Raw genomic sequence first — 19,681 nt, 5'->3', positions numbered from 1 at the left:
TTCAATATTTTATGTAGCGTGAATGCAAATTACAATCATGCACCTAATTCTAAATTCATATTTATTAGATTATATATATATATATATATATATATATATATATATATATATATATATATATATATATATATATATATATATAACACAGACAATTATTTTTGCAATCACTACATAAATGTGCATAGTTTCACATTTATGCCATTTGGCAGACATCCTTATTCAGAGTAACATTTAACTTAATTATTGAACTAAGCGGTTGAGGGTTATAGTGTCACACACACACACACACACACACACACACACACACACACACACACACACACACACAAAACCCCACACATAAATATACACACACACGCACATGCACACACACACAGGCATACACACAGGCACATACATATACAAGTGAGCAACTGAGGGTTAAGGGCCTTGCTCAGGGGCCCAGCAGTGGCAGTTTTATTGATCCAGAAATTCAAATTCTAAACTTTCTGTTTGGTATTCCACACACACACTTTACCTGCACCTCTGAGTTTGGATCCACAGGCTGCAGTGGAAACCAGTGCTCCTTCCCACTGTAATTACACAACTCCTCCTTCCTGAGGGCCACCTTTCCTATATACGCACACACAGACAGAGACACACAGACTAGAATCTTAAAGTCTGCTGATGAAATTTTAATAAAAAAAAAACTCACAAACTAGGATCCCCTACTGCACCATTCATCTGACAAATGATTTTGTCCTTGGCGCAAATGGCTCTGGTGCTCCTTCTATTCTGATTCACTCCAACTTTTTGTTGGACTCTTTGTTGTTGAATTTTCATCGTGTTGTTGCTAATATTTTAAATCAGCATCCTTTGTTGTTTTCTGTAAGCTCTCTATCCTAGGAATTGTACATAGTGTTGTACAATACGCTGATACAATCTTTTAGCTCTTAAAGTATTTATGACAAAAAAAAAAAACCACGTGTGTGTAAATAAGTGATTGAAATGCACACACTCATTCTGTTATTCTGAAATTCACACCTATATTGTTACTATTTATGTGTATAGCTGATGTATATGATGTGTGCACTCACCAATGGTCAGTTCCCTCTGAAACATTGTCTTGGCATAAGCATAGAAGGACAGGCACTGGAACGGCCTTGGGATCTCAAAGTAGAAATCTTCCCCATAAAATGGGCTGAAACAGAAAGACAGCACATGAGCACAATGCAAACACTTAATGTTTAGCACACAAGCCAGAAAGGAAACATTACTGCACAACGACATAATGTGTCTTCCAGTCTGAAAGACAACTGTTTTCCAAATGTATGTGAACACATGTGTGTGTGTGTGTGTGTGTGTGTGTGTGTGTGTGTGTGTGTGTGTGTGTGTGTGTGTGTGTGTGTGTGTGTGTGTGTGTGTCTTTCTTGGTGCAGGAAGTTCCAGAAATCACTCAAACCAAATGCACTACATACAGTAAAAAAGGTGCTTGTACACTCTATGATAGAATAATATATGTCCTATTTTTTTTTTTACACAAATAAAATATTTTTTTCGTTTTTGTTATACATAAATATGCATACAAACAAAGCTACGATTATAATCAAGGCTCTGAAGTTAAGGTTCTGGGTTACTTTCACTGCCAAGCTGCCAGAAATTGTATCCTAAATGATATACTGTACCCTAAAGTCAGAAAATACAGACTGTCTCGATCCAGATCCGAGATGCATGGTGTCATAACAAGCTCATTCCCAAACAGGCTTAAATATTATAGAGGAATATGTTTAGAACTCTAAATGAATAACCTTTAATCAATTTTGGCATTAAAGTGGCAGTGAAATATCAGGGACCATCTCTGAATGAAGGGTGTACGTAACGGTGATCGCCATTTAAATAATAGTATCACCCGACCATTTGGGGTAATGACACCTGTAACAAGACCAGGCCAAGGTCTACATGACCATGAGTACTGTATGCAGCCATCTGTCTACATAATAGTATCAAACGGCCATTTAGGTGCTACTCAAGAACAACCAGTTTGCACTTAAAGCGAAACTCCAAACAAAACACTCCAGGCGGAACGCTCCAGACGGAACGCTCCAAACAAAACACTCCAGACGGAACGCTCCAGACGGAACGCTCCAGGCGGAACGCTCTAAATTAAGTATAATTAACGTGCAATGCAAAGGCATGCGAGATTGAGGAAAGCGGACGTGGCTTCAAGGAAGTGTTAATATCGGAGAGTTCATAACACCTGTGTAAATCCTTCCAGATTCACACGTCAGTTGGCTCATTTCTCATGTTACTGGGTAGAAAAAGACTCCTGTGCCAAGTGTGTAATGATTGGCAGGTTTGGTAGTACAATATAATCGGTGATAAACAACAGTGAATATCATGGGAATCATAGGGGCGTTAATATTGTTATATTTAAGTCCAGCCTGAGTTGTACGATAAGTAACAGTGACTGTTTGAATTCAGAACAGTATTTTACTTGCTATATAATGTAGAAAATATTATATTCACCTTGTCTAGTGCATTCTTTGTCTAGTAAGAAACCATATAGTGGGATAAAAGTACTAAGGTACTACAGTGGGAGTACTACTGTACTCATTGTGTGTGTGTGGTGTGGGGTGTGTGTGTGTGTGTGTGTGTGTGTGTGTGTGTGTGTGTGTGTGTATATATATATATATATATATATATATATATATATATATATATAAAATGTTTATAAATGTTGTTGTATAGATAGATACAGTAAACAACGATAACAAGAATAAGGATTCAGATTAGAGTGTAGGGAGATTGACCGTGTTCGCATAGAGTCAGTGTGGTCGAATACCTCAGCACATACTGCAGCCGAGAACGAACATCCGCCCACACACACATGCAACACATTACACACTCACAGCCCACGCAGTCCAGCACGCATGCGTGCACTTGTGAAAACACACACACACACCACAGGTGGAAAAGGGTTCAAACTGTGCAGCAAACGTAGAAAGCAAGTCACAAAACAGAAGGAGACAGAGAGAGAGAGAAAAAGAGAGAGAGAGAGACTAGAGAGAGGGAGAGAGAGGGAGAGAAAGAGAGAGAAATAGAGTCTGATAGATTTTGAAAGACTGACACAAAAAGACACAGAGGCAGATAGAGACAGAAAAGAGAATAACTAATACAGAGACAGTCGGCCGTGCCGATAAAGCCGCCTGAAACGAAGGGAACAAGAGTGATATAGAGTGAGATTCAGAAATGGATAGAGAGGCAGAAAGAGAAAGAGAGAGAGAGATGAGAGAGAGAGAGGAACGCGTGGGTGGAAACACTTCCTGAGTCACAATCCTCTGAGCACGGAGAACAACACTGTTGTGAAACACTGATAGAATGACAGAGACTGTGAGAAACTTAGAGAGAGAGAGAGAGAGAGAGAGAGAGAGAGAGAGAGAGAGAGAGAGAGAGAGAGAGAGATACAGAAGTTGTATGACAAAACCAGATAACTCTGTTACACAGTAAACTGGTATTCATTCATATACTTACTCTGCATGCATGTGTATGTGTGTATGTGTATGTGTGTGTGTGTGTGTGTGTGTGTGTGTGTGTGTGTGTGTGTGTGTGTGTGTGTGCGGCACTCACAGTGTACCAAGAGAGCCATTAAAGACAGAATGTCTATCTAAACACGTCTCACCTCAAACTTTTGTCATACACTTCTTTAGTGCGGAACACTTCCTCCTGGTCCAGACTGATGGTGCAAAATATACTAGTGTTCTGGATGCGATTCGATGCAGAACCGACACCTAGGTTCCGGCCTTCACCTGATATCACACACACACACACACACACACACACACACACACACACACACACACACACACACACACACACAATGAACAAAAAAAATTTGTAGATCATTAATGGTAAACCTTCTTTAGTTTTTTTTGACCCCTCCCAATATGCATCATTTTCCATTTAAATATTAGACACAAGAGGTCATGTGCATTCAATTTAACACGTTTCATCAAGGTCCTTGTTAACCACCATTGTTTATATAAGGCCTAACTTAGGCCACAAATACAAGTTAGTAATGAAGTTTAACCAGTTGTGTGTAGCCTCCAGGTCACTGTTCATTTAAAAACAGACACGTCCTCAATTACTCATATCTGGCATGTAGGCAAAGACCACAAAGAGTTCCTAAAGAACAAACACACAAACAAAAGCACCTTTTTCGGAACTCAGAGATTTTAATTTGATTACCATTCGGAGAGGCTGTGTGGTTTTAATATTGTGACTTTGTTGGACTTTTTACATTGTGACTTTTACATACAATACACTCATTTAAAAAAAACCCTTGGTGGTTCAACCAAATAGATTTTCTGTTTCCCCGCTCTGTACCTCACTTCCTGTGAGCCTCTAACATGGCTTGATTGAACCCACAGTTCTGATCATTTTTGTATCATCTTTTTGTATCATCTTTTTGTATCTTTTCATATCTATCTATCTATCTATCTATCTATCTATCTATCTATCTATCTATCTATCTATCTATCTATCTATCTATCTATCTATCTACCTACCTACCTACCTACCATCTATTCATCACTCTGTCTATCCATAAATCTGTCCATCCTTCTATCCATCCATCAGTCCATCCATCCATCTGTACACCCATTCATATGTCTATCCATCCTCCATAAGCATTTATGATAGATTCATTAAAACAAATTACATATTGCATCATAAGAATTCAAATGAATGCCCGCTGTAACTGATTAAAATTCATACACATCATTTAAAGTGAGATTTTAACATGCCACTATAATGCAATAAAGAAAACATATTTATCGCACAGTGGAAAAAGACTGGAAGTGTACAGAAATGAGCCTAGCATCAACTTGAGACTTTGAGGATGTTCACACTGGATGTGTTGATTCTGTCAAAGCATCACGTCACCTCAGAAAGTTCAGATACACAACAACTGAGCTTTTACGAAATCCCTGGACTTGCAGGTTTTCTTTTCTTGTTGTACTTCCTGAACAGTGTTTAAGCTTGATGAGATTCTTTGTCCCTGTTCTAGTGAACTAGCTGTGTGTTTTATAGTGTGTACCAGCACCGAGAACACCATAGCTATAGAGGAATGAGATCACACAGTGATGGTGGATTTATAAGCAAACACATTTTTCCACCTGAGAGCTTTGTGTACACACAGTCAAAGCTGTACATAAACAAAGATGGTGTACGTACAAATCTGAACAGACGTTTGATTTTAATAAATTCCATATTTAGTTTTGTACACACAAATTACACACGTCTGATAGAGGAGGACCTGGACACTGAATCTCAGATATAATTATACTGAGTATATAGATCACTACACAGGAGTGTTTTTAGTGAATAGGAAGTTTTACATTTCTCTGCCAGTGATGTCAGTTCCTCCTGATTTTCTTTGCTTCAAGAAAGTTTCACAGAGGAGAAAATGATATTATGATGTAATGATTTATATTTATACTAGTCAATGTTGTGTTTGATCCCAGAGAACGAGCCTGGGATATAAATCAAAACCTAAACCTAAACCTAATCTTAACCACAGTAACCAAAAAGAAAATCGCTGGAACCTTTTGGTTCGCTATATAAAAGTAGATTTTGACACATAAAAGCAGTTCATGTGGCAAAATTGTCAGATATTCTTATTCTGTGCGTGTGTGCACGTCTGTGTATGCGCACAGACGTGTGTATCAAACTGCACTGTGTGTAAGATGTGGTTAAAGGCGAGAAGTATTTGTTTCCTCCCAGGATGCACTGCGACTTCCAGCAAAACACTGATTCAGAAAAAACATGCATGCACACGCGCACACAAGCACACACACACACACACACACACACACACACACACACACACACACACACACACACACACACACACACACACACACACACACAACCCAATCACACATCATCCTTATTCCATACACATTACACATATACAAACAAGCAATTAATACATACACTTTCATGGAGTATATTGATTGAAAAATAAAATATACAAATACTAATCCAGTTCTAAAACACTAATAACTCCAAATACTAACACCTATATACACACACACTCACACACACAGATATTGCTGTTTCAAGGGATGTGGTAGCTCAGTGGTTAAGGTGTTGGACTACTGACCGGAAGGTCATGGGTTCGTACCCCAGGACCAAGCTGCCACTGCTGGGCCCCCGAGCAAAGCCCTTGACCTTCAATTGCTCAGTTGTAAGTCACTCTGGATAAGGGTGTCTGCTAAATGCCATAAATGTAATGTGATGTAATGTAATATACAGTATGATTTCTAACTTGGACACTAAGTTGAGTATTTGTGGTCACTTTGTTAGCAGTAAGATATGTATCGTAACACATATCGGGTTCAATGGAAATGTCTTCAAGAATACAACTTATTGTACATATAAAAAAATGTATGAAAATGCGGTATTCATCATGACTGACAATATTGTATATTGTGAATATGATATATTGAGATTTTATGAATCTCACATCTAGTGTATGTAGTGTATGATGAATATCGCCTTCACACACTCACCAAACTTATCAAAGTGCTAAGGAGATCTCCCTGCAAAATCTTGTGCAATTGACTGTAGACTTGATTTCCTTTGGTCAGAAAGCAATTAGCTGCTTACGTCTTTGTCTGTTTTGCTGTTTTTTTTAACCTGTTTTCCGCCACCACTCACACTTGACTTTTATAGAGTCCACTTGTGAAAGTATTCTGCAGCTAATATACTGGTTGACTTGTTTAGGCAACCCCTAACACACACACACACACACACACACACACGCACACACACGCACACGCACACACACACACACGCACACACACACACACACGCACACACACACACGCACACATCATCATCATCAGTTATAACAGAGTTTCATAATTTCACTTCATGCCTCTGTCAGTGCAAACACAGTTCTCTATTCCACGTAATTCAAGAAGAGAAACCAATCTGCGATAACATGCATACACATACACACACATACACACACATACACACACACACACGCACACACTCACACACAAAACATTCCTCGGTGCATACCTTTGACATTGTTAATTGTGTGATGTCATACATGTATAGAGGAAGTTGATCTCTCAGATGTAAAGCTTTAGGGAGTGTGTGACAGCAACCAAAGCCCTGCAGTTAACTCCCTATCTCACGCTTTCTCTTACACACACACACACACACACACACACACACACACACACACACACACACACACACACACACACACACACACACATACATACACAGGTGCGATCTAAAGGGAAACGAACATGTGCCACTTTATGCATAGCAACGGAAGTGTAGGCAAACCAAGAGGGCAAAGCCTGAACAAACAAGTTACACACACACACACACACACACACACACACACACACACACACACACACACACACACATACACACACACACACACACACACTTATAGCAGAGTGCTCTAGTTCATTCTGATCTACAGGGTTCTAGAATGTAGAACTTCAAAGTGGAGCACTCCAGTGTTCCATCGTACTAGATAAAAGATTCTTACATGCAAATATGTCTGTGTGTGTGTGTGTGCATGTGTGTGTGTGCATGTGTGTATGTGTCTGTGTGTGTATCACCACCAATGTGTACAACCCGAATGAGTCATGCTTGTGTGAGCGCATATACCCAATGATCATTCTTCCCAGCAACCAATCCCTGAAACAATGGTTCAAAATGACCAATCACTGATCACCGCATCATTCCCCCAAAGACAAAACACCACTAAACACCACCTTATTCCCCAACAACCGATCACTGATCACCATTCCTCCCAAAGACGACTTACTAATCACCACTGCTTCCCAACATCATATTACTAATCATCGTTCATCACAACATTCAATCTCTGACGACCATGGTTCAATCTGGCCAATCACAGATCATCATTCTTCCCACCAACCAATCCCTAATCACCATTTTAAACTCTACTCTGTGATTCTCAGTATAAATTACAGCATTTATCCTATAGCATAACCCCTCATATAGATTATTTGCGTTGTCATGATCACGACATTCACGACGTTCTCTCCCCTGTCCATCACAGTGACGCTAGCTTATCCTGTTAGCTCATATATGGAGAAGACAGTGTTTTTCTCCAAAGTGTGTTGCAGGTTATACTGACCTGTGTTACAGCATGAACACGGGTCTCAAAGGTAGTTGTCTATTATGTTTTTGGGAAGACAACCATTTAGCACTAGTGTTGCTAATCGTCTGACATTCATTTTGCTAAACAAACAATGCTAGTTTAACCGCTTTGGCAAATTTCATGTTTCCACCAACACAAGACTAAACGCACAGGCTAAACACATAATGCTGAAGTAGCTAATCAGCATACTTCAGCATATAGTAATCTATATTTTGATTACAGATGATACTCAGATTATGCTATGTAACCCAAAACATGGACGTGAGGTTAGACATACCTCATGAATGGGTTAGATTTTATCCAAATACAAGGTGTCCCAAAGGGCTCCATACACAGGGGATTTTTTTTGTCTTCAAAATATAAGTTCATTTACAAAACTTCCTCTACATGATTTCTTTGTAAACATACTTAAGAGTCATCTCTCCCACTCAGGATGAACTCATGTTCACACATCTGGTGTTATGCGCGTAACTGCATGTCCATCACAACCTTCATGATCCAGCCATGAAAATGTCTAAAAAGTGTTTCCATTCTTTATGTATAGAGACTTCTGTGATACCTTATACATGAGGAAAAGACAAAACATGAGCAAAACCTAGACTGAGGATTTTGGTGTTAAATCTAAAGGTACAAGCCTGCAGCAACGGAAGAGTACAAGGCTTTGCAGCAACCGATACCACTAATACGCTGCACAGGTAATACACCACCTGAAAATGGTATGCAGAGTTCATATATGCCTTTAGGAAACAACGCTGTCAAAACACACACATTGCTCTCAGTCTCATCAGGGATTTGAAGTGTTGACGGCTCAAGGCACAGCTGTAGCAGCCGGAAATATATCTACATGAATGACTCTTACATGCACTGCGATTCTTTCTTGCATCAGTGCACACCACATCGTACTCGGGCGTCTCCTCGTATGTAAACACGACTTTTAACCACGGCTTTTAAGATACGTCGTCAGTAACGGTATGACTGAGCCGTCAAATTCATCTTAGAAACGTGTTTACGGATGAGGTCACAAGGGTACATATGCAAAATGTTTTCAAAAACAGCATGGCGTTATATTTTTAAATGCCATTAAAAAATACAATAAAATGTTTTTATTCACTTGTGCAACCACATAACAGATTTAAGCAAGAGAACCAATTCAAACGTTTCACTAGATGATCAGTGACTGGTTTTATGGTTTGTGATGATTCCCCTGTTGGTCCTGAGCAGTTAAACTGCCCACTGATGCTAAAGAAGACACTAAGAGCTGAGGGTGTCAGTGTTTGGATGAGTGTAAACTTTTAAACAAGATTATTGTTGTAAAGTGTTATTTTGTTCATTTAGTACATTTAGCAACATTCATTCATTCATTTTCTACCGCTTATCCGAACTTCTCGGGTCACAGGGAGCCTGGGCCTATCTCAGGCGTCATCAGGCATCGAGGCAGGATACACCCTGGACGGAGTGCCAACCCATCGCAGGGCACACACACACACACACTCTCATTCACTCACACACTACGGACAATTTTCCAGAGATGCCCATCAACCCACCATGCATGTCTTTTGAACCGGGGGAGGAAACCGGAGTACCCGGAGGAAACCCCCAAGGCACGGGGAGAACATGCAAACTCCACACACACACACAAGGCGGAGGCGGGAATCGAACCCCCAACCCTGGAGGTGTGAGGCAATCGTGCTAACCACTAAGCCACCGTGCGCCCCACATTTAGCAACATCAGATATATATATATATTACATATTTCCCAGAAATCACCCTGGCTCTTAAAATATCATGTTGCCTTCTTAAAAATCACCTTCTTGCTTTCTTGAGTTTGTGCCTTTGAAGATCATTGGGCAGTTTATCTGCTTAGAGGGACTCAGGAACAACTATCACAAACCATAAACCCAGTCACTGAACAACCAGCGAACCACACACACATAATCAAGTGTGTGTAAACTTTTAGACTGGTTCATTTGAGTAACTTCAGTTATTACTGTGTTTGTGGACTACATGTAAACATTGGTCAGGTGAAATAGCTTATTCAGTGTACAGCTAAATAAAGAACAAAATGCTCATTTTAAAAAATTGCACAGCGTATGTTAACTTATGACCTCAACTGTAATTACTTAAAAGCTGCAGCATCACTAGCCTTACACTCATTCTTATACAGCACTTATATAGAGTGTAGTACATTGATTTAAAAAAGCAAAGAAGTTGATGTATGATATAAACTGCTTTAAATACACTGTATTTATTGAATGCTTTCTATCACTGATGATGATTTTAAGACATCTGCCATCTTTATACCAAATTCTGGCAAGAATATTTAAGCCAAATGCATTCCTGTTTACTGTATAGAACTACCGCTGGTGTTGTAATGCCTACTATATATATATATATATATATATATATATATATATATATATATATATATATATATATATATATATATATATATATATATATTAGGTATAAATATAAAAAGATACATAAATTACATGCAACTATTCAATTCATTTGTATAGCCAAACTTCAATAAGGGAATTCCATTCAATTCAATTCAATTCAATTCAATTCATTTATATAGCACTTTTACTAATTCACATTGTCTCAAAGCAGTTTTATAGACGTATAGAAACAGAATTTAAAAATAATAAAGTTTAAAGTTTAAATTTAAGTTACTATATATCTCTTACATCTTCCCTTAATGAGCAAGCCTGGGGCAAAGGTGACAAGGAAAAACTCCCTGAGATGATATGAGGAAGAAACCTTGAGAGGAACCAGGCTCAGAAGGGAACCCATCCTTATTTAAATAAGGTCCTTTCTACAACAGATTGTAGTGGAGTTGAAATGTACTGGGATTCAAATTCAAGATCCAAATTGTTCAAAGCACCAGTATTTGTTCCTTGGGGGAAATAATGGTCTATCTCCACATAAAGGCAGTGAAGAAAAATGAACAAGAGAGATGTATGGAAGTATTTGGTGCCAGTGTGCAAGTTAAAGGTGTACAGAAACACAAAAACACAATAATACCATTTTGAAAACGAGCTCTTACAGCAAATTTAAAATAACAACTGGTCTGGAGACTAGTACATCTCAAGCACATTTTCTACACTCTCGCATGCAGTACTGGAACATTTGTTTCATTTACTGGTTTAACCAATTCACATATACACGTCAGTACCACGAATTTCATTCACACAATTTCAGTTCTATTTAACTTTCATCTCAGCTTTCAGCTTTAGCTGGCCGTTTGATATTTCTACATTTCTGTTCATTATTTCACAACATTGCATCCGTCACACACAAACATTTACACCAGCATGACATACAGGAAGAAGGTTTAATTGCAGTGGAAAAAAAAAAGTCATTTGATTACACCACACAAACAATTTTTATCTTCTCATAACATAGCTCGTGTTCACTGATTTACGACACGTGAACGTTGAAATGAAACAGCAGGAACAGCCCTAGCTTCATTTACCTATAAAAGTAGAACCTGAGATATTTCTCTTCCTCACTATAATTAGCATACATATGAACATTGTGTTGTTTTGTATCTTGTGTAATTATGTCGCAAATTGAGACCCCTGTGGGTAGAGCCACGGGGAGAGAATACCGGTATTGGTGGTGGATATCTTTTATTTTGGTTATACCTCAAATATGTGTGCAATCTGTATTTGTTCATATGGGTGTGAATAAATAAAAAAATCTGGGATATTAATCATGTGAATGTGGTTTCTTTCCCTTTAAAAATGTAAACCTTATGAAACCTGTAAATATACAAGTGCTAGTGTGATGAGACGCAAAGTTCAAATTTCTATCATATCATTTTGATGACAGGCTTCGAGTTTGCTTGCAACTTTGCAGGGTTACTGAAAAAAGGAAGTGAGGCAATATCTCAGCAACAGCTTTGACATACTGCCATCAAATTTAGAGTATCTCCCTGGGAACAAGCACCCAAAAGTCCCAGTTGCTTCTGGTCTTCTTCTTCTGTTGCACAGGGGTAAGCCCTAAAAATGCTTGGCCCCCTTAATCGCTGCTTACAATTATTATGATCATGATGATGATTATTAACCAAAAAATAATAATCAGCACCAGTATGATTGCCTGTTGTATATAGCCTACTTTTTGTGTATTTCAAGCATACACCATGATGCGAATGATCTATTTTATGGCGATACATCTGTCATTCTTCATGCTTAAGCCTGACACTAAGAACGAGTTCCTGCCCTTGCTACGAGTTGCTCCAAAAAAATTTAATATATATATATATATATATATATATATATATATATATATATATATATATATATATATATATATAAAGAGAGAGAGAGAGAGAGAGAGAGAGAGAGAGAGAGAGAGAAAGCGAGCTCAGTGGTTAAGGTGTTGGACTACTGATTGGAAGGTCGTGAGTTCGAATCCCTTAACCCTTAATTGCTCAGCTGTGTATAGACAGTACAATATTTCTTTGCTGTGCAAATCTGTACACTGTATGTACAACAATAACTAAGTAATATACAGTGTATGTACAGATAATAGGTTAACTAGGCGAAACACTGAATGTAAACTGAAACGAAACACTTTTATATACCATTATAACTGGTGGAGAAGATGTAACAGAATGTACGAGGTGGAGCAGAAACGCAATAAGATTGTAGACATTAATACTACTTTTCAACTTGCACTTTTATTACTACGTCTCAGAAGCGTTATGTTTTATCCCTAATGCTTTTTAACAAGTTGGCGCTGTCAGTGTTAGCCTTTTAGCCTGAACACTGTCACAGTGAGTCCTGAATGTTCAACTAATTGATGTATTACCATAATGGGAAACCCAGACTGACTAGTTAATGTTTGGGGTGTTCACAGAGAATCATCTCCCACTCATAATGAAACTGTAAGGTGATTTTGTGAATGAACACAAACCATTCACCACTCTCATTCAGTTCAAGACTGAATCAACCTTTCACACGGTCACAAACACGACACACAGAGATGAACATTCTGTACACACACTCACACACACTACAACAACAGAGCTGGCGATACAAACACTTCCATTATACACTCCACTGTGGATGTGTCCCGAATGACACACTCTATTCACTATAGGCCCCCCCCACACACACACACACACATACACACACTCAGACACTCACACTAAAAACAACAGGAAACGGAAGCATTTACCTTTTGTAATGTGACATATTTCTAAGTTAAAGGTCAGGGTTTTTTCTTTTTTTTTTGCTTAAACTACAGCTAGAACTTATATAACATATATATAACACCATATTAGTCTGTAATGACATTTTTCCCAACAGTGCTGAAAAATATAGGAGATGAAAGCAGTTGAATTGTCAGTACTCATTTAACTTTAGTGTAATACAAACATATAAACAGTTCATGAGAGCAGTAATGAAATGACAAACAAAATGCAAAGACCGAAGCTTAACACATGAATCAGTAAAACTGTAATGAGCAGCAAACCAACATACTCTTGAACACAAACAGTCATTCTGGCGGGCTAAAAGACACACACACACACACACACACACACACACACACACACACACACACACACACACACACACACACAAATTCCTTTGTACCTTCTGTACACTAGCTGCACAAATGGCAGTGCATCGCCCCTATTAAAACATTAAAGAGTCTCCAACATCATCAACACTGAACCAGAATAAACCAAAATTCAGGTTAGAAATCAGATGGACAGTGCAAGGCATGGAATCTTTGTTGTGGGGTTGTGCAATAACAAACAGGGAACTTTCACATACTGAATGAGTACGTTTTTGGTATTAATTGATGCTGTTAGTGATACCAAAATGAGTGGTATTAATCAGAGAAATCGAAAAACATTGGAATCAAAATATTCTGTTTACACTGCTTGAAAAACACAGTGTTAAAAACAAGGATTTCATATGTGAAACATCATATGTCTCTAATAAAGGACTTAGAGAGAGAGCTCAAAGATGGCCAACCTAGCTTGACTCGCAGGCTTAGATGTTTAGTTTATTTTATTAGTTTAGTTTATTAATTTATAAAGCACAGATGGCAACAAACCGTTGGAAAGGAAGTGCCTACATCTCAGTTCTCAAACAACTACAGTGCCTTCATGGGCAAATGTATCTCTGCGCCATCATTTGTGTGCTCATAATTAATGCCTCCGTGCGCATTTTTAGTCATCATGCTCACTGTTTTGCACAGAGTCTTTGTTTTGTCTAGTAAAGACACTGTTAAAGAATCATATGCTGTTTGCTCAGGTTGATTCGCCGCTGTTAAAAGCGATACGTACAGATCACTGGATATCTCATGTCGTCTGTTCGGCAATAATGTACAATATGCTTACTTCACTTGTATCATGTGCTTTTTTCTTTTTTTTGTACCGTTATCCAAGATCACGATCTGATAACGGATCACTCTTTCTGCCGCATCCCTAATTGCGCTCATGATCTGGTCCCCATTCAAACTCCCACTCACATTGCCAGGTTTTTTATGAACATTACTAAGAGACTATGTTCTCCAAACAGGACACACATACTGTAAAATAGGGTCCCTTCAAACTTTATGCTGCCACATGACAGACTGCTGAAGCTAATTAGAAATGGCCTCTATTTAAATATTAAAAAGATACTTTATTAGTACTATTACACAGGATATATCCACATGATTTACAGATATAGTTAATCATCTCAGAACTCTGTAACTGAAAGTGTTTAGCAGGATCTGCCCTCATACAGTCAAAGCAGCTTGGAGAAATGTTGTCAATGCAAACACACACACACACACACACACACACACACACACAGAAAAAAGTGAGAGAGAGAAGACGTATAGAAGTCAATTTTGTCCAAGTGTGCGTCAATAACGAGGAACGTGTCGTGAAAAATCCAGTACTGAAATAAAAAAGCGTATGACATATAGATTTAATGAAATAAGTTCTAAACAAAATACTCAAGCTGCACTTTTTCAAGCGGATCAAGTTTTTCATGAAAGTTGTTTTTTTGATCAAACTTTTCCTGAAAAGGTTTTCCTTACATAGCAGTGGGGGGAAAAAACAGTGATAAAATCTAAAGAGCAAAAAAAAAATGTGCACAGACAAGAAAGGTGTGCCTGTAAAATAGCCAACAGGATTCATAAACAAATCTATACTACGTCAGATGTGTGGGCATTATGAATTACTAAATCAAAAACTAATCTACTACTAAATCTAAACTAAATCGACTACTAAACTACTCAATCGAAAACGCAGACATTCGGCAGGGGGCTGTGTAATTAGGAAGCATTTGTGCTTTGCGGATAAAGTCTCCCATTCGAAAGTGAAGACAGCATATGGACAGCTGTCTTCTGTCCTTACCTTGGACAGATTTGAAGACAGATTGCTACAGAGAAGGCAATCCCAGAAATCTGTTCACCAGACCGTGAAAGTTTTTAAAACATGGCACACCAAGCAAGAGTTAATTAATAATGTAAAATATGTTTTTCAATTGTTTTTAAATAAGGTATGCAGTCATGTGATATATATATATATATATATATATATATATATATATATATATATATATATATATATATATATATAAAATTTACATAAATATATAATATAAATATATTGCTCTTTGAAAGGTGATAAAACACTGAAGAATATTTTAATTATGATCACAGTGTTCTGTCTTTCTCAGCTACACATAAACGACTTAAACAAACTGGTGAATTTTGATAAACTTTTACTGGTTGCCTTAAATCACAAGCCCCTCCTATATAAACACACACACACACACACACACACACACACACACACACACACACACACACACACACACACACACCAACCTCTCTCTATATCCATCATCTCATTATGTCAATATAAATCATTGCGGATTCAGGACACCAAACAAGCGTCATCTAATAATTGAGACACGTCAATAATATGGATACTAAGCAAGACAAACCTAATGATTAATTATCATTTCATTATCATTAGTGTTTCCCTAATTGTTGTAATTCTTGTTATTCATTCTGTAGAATCAGAGATCATGTTTTCAGCTCTTCTAACCTAAATATACTGGATTTTCCCCCAAATATGTTCATTTTCACATGTTAGAGAATTTAAAATGGATGAAGAGGAACATGTGCAATGGGATGTGGGACACAAGGGATGTGATAGCTCAGTGTTAAGGTGTTGGACTGAAGGTCATGGGTTCGAATCCCATGTCCACCAAGCTGCCCCTGATCAAACCTCAGTTGCATAAAATGAAATAAAAACGTAAGTCACTCTGGATAAAGGTGTCTGCTAAATACCATAAATGTAAATGTAGTGAGTGAAATCTTTGTGGGCTTTAAAACACGCATCGTCACGTGTTTTCAGATGCACATGAAATAAAGTGTTCTTGTTTATTAAGAGCTGACTTCCTGTGCGCAGAATTTCGCAAGTTTTTGCTGAATTTCTCTCTCGTGTGCGTTTCTCATTCCGGGTACAGGGTGATTCACTGCCCCTGTACACACCATTCAAGCTCCACAGTAAAGCACTTCTGTAGCGTTAAAGAGTTTACAAAAAAGGGGAAGTGGAGTCGGTTTGAACTTTTATGTGTGTTACAAGGTTTCAGTCTAAACACTAAAGCGGCTCCTGAACTTCATCCTGATGCTCGCGCACAGCGACTGCAACACTTTTTCGGATCCTAATCCGGATGTTTTTGTGTGTAAATGTAAACACAAATAAACCCTATTGCTCGTTTGAACACACGTTTGGTATTCTGGTGTGTTTTGGTCTCTACCGCGCCCCTCTTCGTGTCGATCACACACTTTTTTTTCTGCTTTCACCTTCTATTTAAAAACAAATACTGAACAAACCAGTGGAGATAAAAGGATTTTCACACTTACAGATTTTCCCTCGTAGACTTTGTAGAATCCTGATTTTTGTGTCGTCTTCTTCCGCCATGGTCAAAGCTTTGTGTGTGTATGAGTAAGTGAGTGAGAGTGTGTGTATATATGTGTGTGTGTGTGTGCGTGTGTGTGTGCGCGCGCGCGTGCGTGTGTGTGTGTGTGTGTGGGTACAGTAGCTACATTCACTGAGTACTGAGCGCAACTCTCGGGAGCGCCTGCTGTCACTACCCGATTCACGCTGCGCATGCGCGACAAACGCGAGCATGCGTACAAAAGGGCGCATTTTGCGACGCTATGACGCTGACGAGGCTGTTCGCGCATGCGCGTAGTTATACAATCTGATCAACGGGTTATGGGGTAGTTTACAAAAGTGCAAATTTTAATAAATTATGTATTTTATGTTTGTTTTTTTAATTATATTTTATTTTTTTCTGACATTCTGACATTCGGTCGTTTGAGATAAATTTACGTTGTTAATTTTTTTTGTCTAACTTCTTTGTTTACATCAGGTTTGTGTATAACAAGAGCAGCTAAGCGACCGTCCCACAGTCGGTTCACTGACCGCTAATGTTACATATGCTGGTAAGTGAAAAGAAAGAAAAAAAACAGAGTCTTATTCATTGTTTTTTGTGTTAAATTGATCAATATACAGACAGGAGATGCATATGTTTTATTTGTCAAGACAAATCACATCTGCCTTTGCTTGCTAATTTGCTAGCTTTGTGGCTAATTGTTTACATGTACATCTTATTAATAATAAAAAAAGGGATCACAACAAAAAATATCATGCAGTCTATCTCCTGTCATTCATTAATTCACCAGCCTTTTGATGGTGTTCTTTAATAATTTATGTGCAGTTTAGCACTTAGAGTCTGTTACACTTCCCTGTGATGCAGCAGGAGCAGCAGTTGTGACTGGCCTCTACTACTGGTCTTCACCCTCACTGCTTGGTAGCTAAGGTGTGTATGAGTTTTAAAAATACAATGTGGTTTAATGTGTTAATGAGGTGTTTATTAAGGTAAGTGATGTATAATATAATGAAGTAAATAACATTATCTCATTATGGTAGCATCTGTCAAGACATAGGACTTATTACACAGTATGTGAACAGTCAGATCTTGAAGATGAGGTGTAGAAAGAAGGAAAAATGGGCAAGTGTAATGGTCTGATGCAGTTTGACACCTGGTATTGTGGATTGTTCCCAGTATGCAGTGGTAGTACCTACTAAAATAAAATGACCCAATGCAAGGACACCTGGGTCATGTGTGCTCAAGACTCATTCATTAATGTGCAAAGTGAAATCTAGTCATTCTGCTCAAATTCCACACAAATGGAACTGTAGCACAAGTTGCTGAAAAAGCTCATGCTGGCTATGAAAGAAAGGTGTCAAAACACAGTGCATCACAGCTTGCTGTGTAGCCACAGACTGATCAGCGTCCCTACCCTGACTCCTGTCTCTACTGCTCAGAGCATCTACAATGTGTACCTTGGCTTCAGAACTGCACTAGGGAAGAAGGTGGTCTGGTCAAATGAATCACATTCCTTTACACCAAGTGGATGGCTGGGTACGTGCGCATCACGTACCTGGGGTGGATATGGCACAAGGATGTTGGCAAAGGCAGTGTGATGCTCTGGGCAATGTTCCGCTGAGAAACCTTGGGCTCTGGCATTTGTGTGGTTACTTTGACATGTATCACCTACTTTAACATTGTTGCAGACCAAGTACACCTCAACAAGTTTGATCCATGGAGGCCCCCCAACTTACAACTTAAAGGATTTGCTACTAATGTCTTGGTGCCAGATACCATAACATACCATACAACCTTCAGAGGTTTTGTGGAGTCCATGCCAAGTCGGGTCGGTGATTTGTTAGTAAACCAACCCAATATTAGGCAGGTGGTTTTTAATGTTATTGCTGTCCATTGTAGTGTGCCGTGCAATGATTTTTATTTGTAGACATTTTAAGAGAAATGGAGATATGGAGTTTATCCAAAAAGTGTATTGAAGTACAGTTTTAAAAATAATTTTTAACACAAGAAATTCAGTTCATGTGTGATTTTCAATAATTTTGTTTATTGTCAAGGTTATTCATCCAAATTCTAATAGAAAGTTTTTAAGAGAAATCATGTAACATCTTGTTACCTATAGGTTTTGGAAGAAAGAAGCATTTTTAATTAAAGGAACAATTATAGTAAGTGTAAGTAAGGCAAGTCAAATATTAATATATTAAAAATATTTAAAACAATCGAATAAATACAATAGATTACATGTGCTTATTTATATAAACCAAATCATGTGTTTGTGTCTCCTGTTGAAAGCTTTTGAATAAAATAATAACTTGTATTAATTTATGTAGAAACATATAAAAAAATTTACTAAAACCATTTATACAAAAAGTGATTGCAGTATAGGGGCATTGTACACATTTGTATAGTAAACATCGTTGCTGTCGTCTGCCCTGTTGCTCTTATGTCTGCTGTGCTGTTACACAAACTATAGCTCAATATCTAGAAAACACAAAGTACGATGGTGTTAAAAAGATTGGAAAGTTAGAGGAATGGTAGGTTAATTACATATGGTATCATG

At 38.1% G+C, this 19,681-nt stretch overlaps 1 protein-coding gene across 2 annotated transcripts in view; it reads right to left on the bottom strand.

The window, feature by feature from the left end:
• rasa2 (RAS p21 protein activator 2) overlaps positions 1 to 17,328 on the bottom strand; it is a 44,176-nt gene extending 26,848 nt beyond the window's left edge. The window contains exons 1-4 of one of the 2 annotated variants that reach the window (XM_027132584.2): positions 17,093 to 17,328; positions 3,659 to 3,785; positions 1,077 to 1,180; positions 518 to 612 (exon numbers count right to left, since the gene is read on the bottom strand). In XM_027132584.2, coding sequence (XP_026988385.1) covers positions 518 to 612; positions 1,077 to 1,180; positions 3,659 to 3,785; positions 17,093 to 17,150 — 384 coding nt within the window. In that variant the 5' untranslated portion in view covers positions 17,151 to 17,328. The remainder of the gene's footprint in view (positions 1 to 517; positions 613 to 1,076; positions 1,181 to 3,658; positions 3,786 to 17,092) is intronic. The other variant, XM_027132583.2, reaches the window with a different exon arrangement.
• Between the last annotated feature and the right edge of the window lie 2,353 nt (positions 17,329 to 19,681).

Source organism: Tachysurus fulvidraco, chromosome 13 (assembly GCF_022655615.1).
Source record: "Tachysurus fulvidraco isolate hzauxx_2018 chromosome 13, HZAU_PFXX_2.0, whole genome shotgun sequence".
In the NCBI taxonomy this organism is placed as follows: domain Eukaryota; kingdom Metazoa; phylum Chordata; class Actinopteri; order Siluriformes; family Bagridae; genus Tachysurus; species Tachysurus fulvidraco.
Note: the sequence above shows the minus strand (reverse complement) of the source record. Positions and strands in the feature narration are given on the sequence as shown.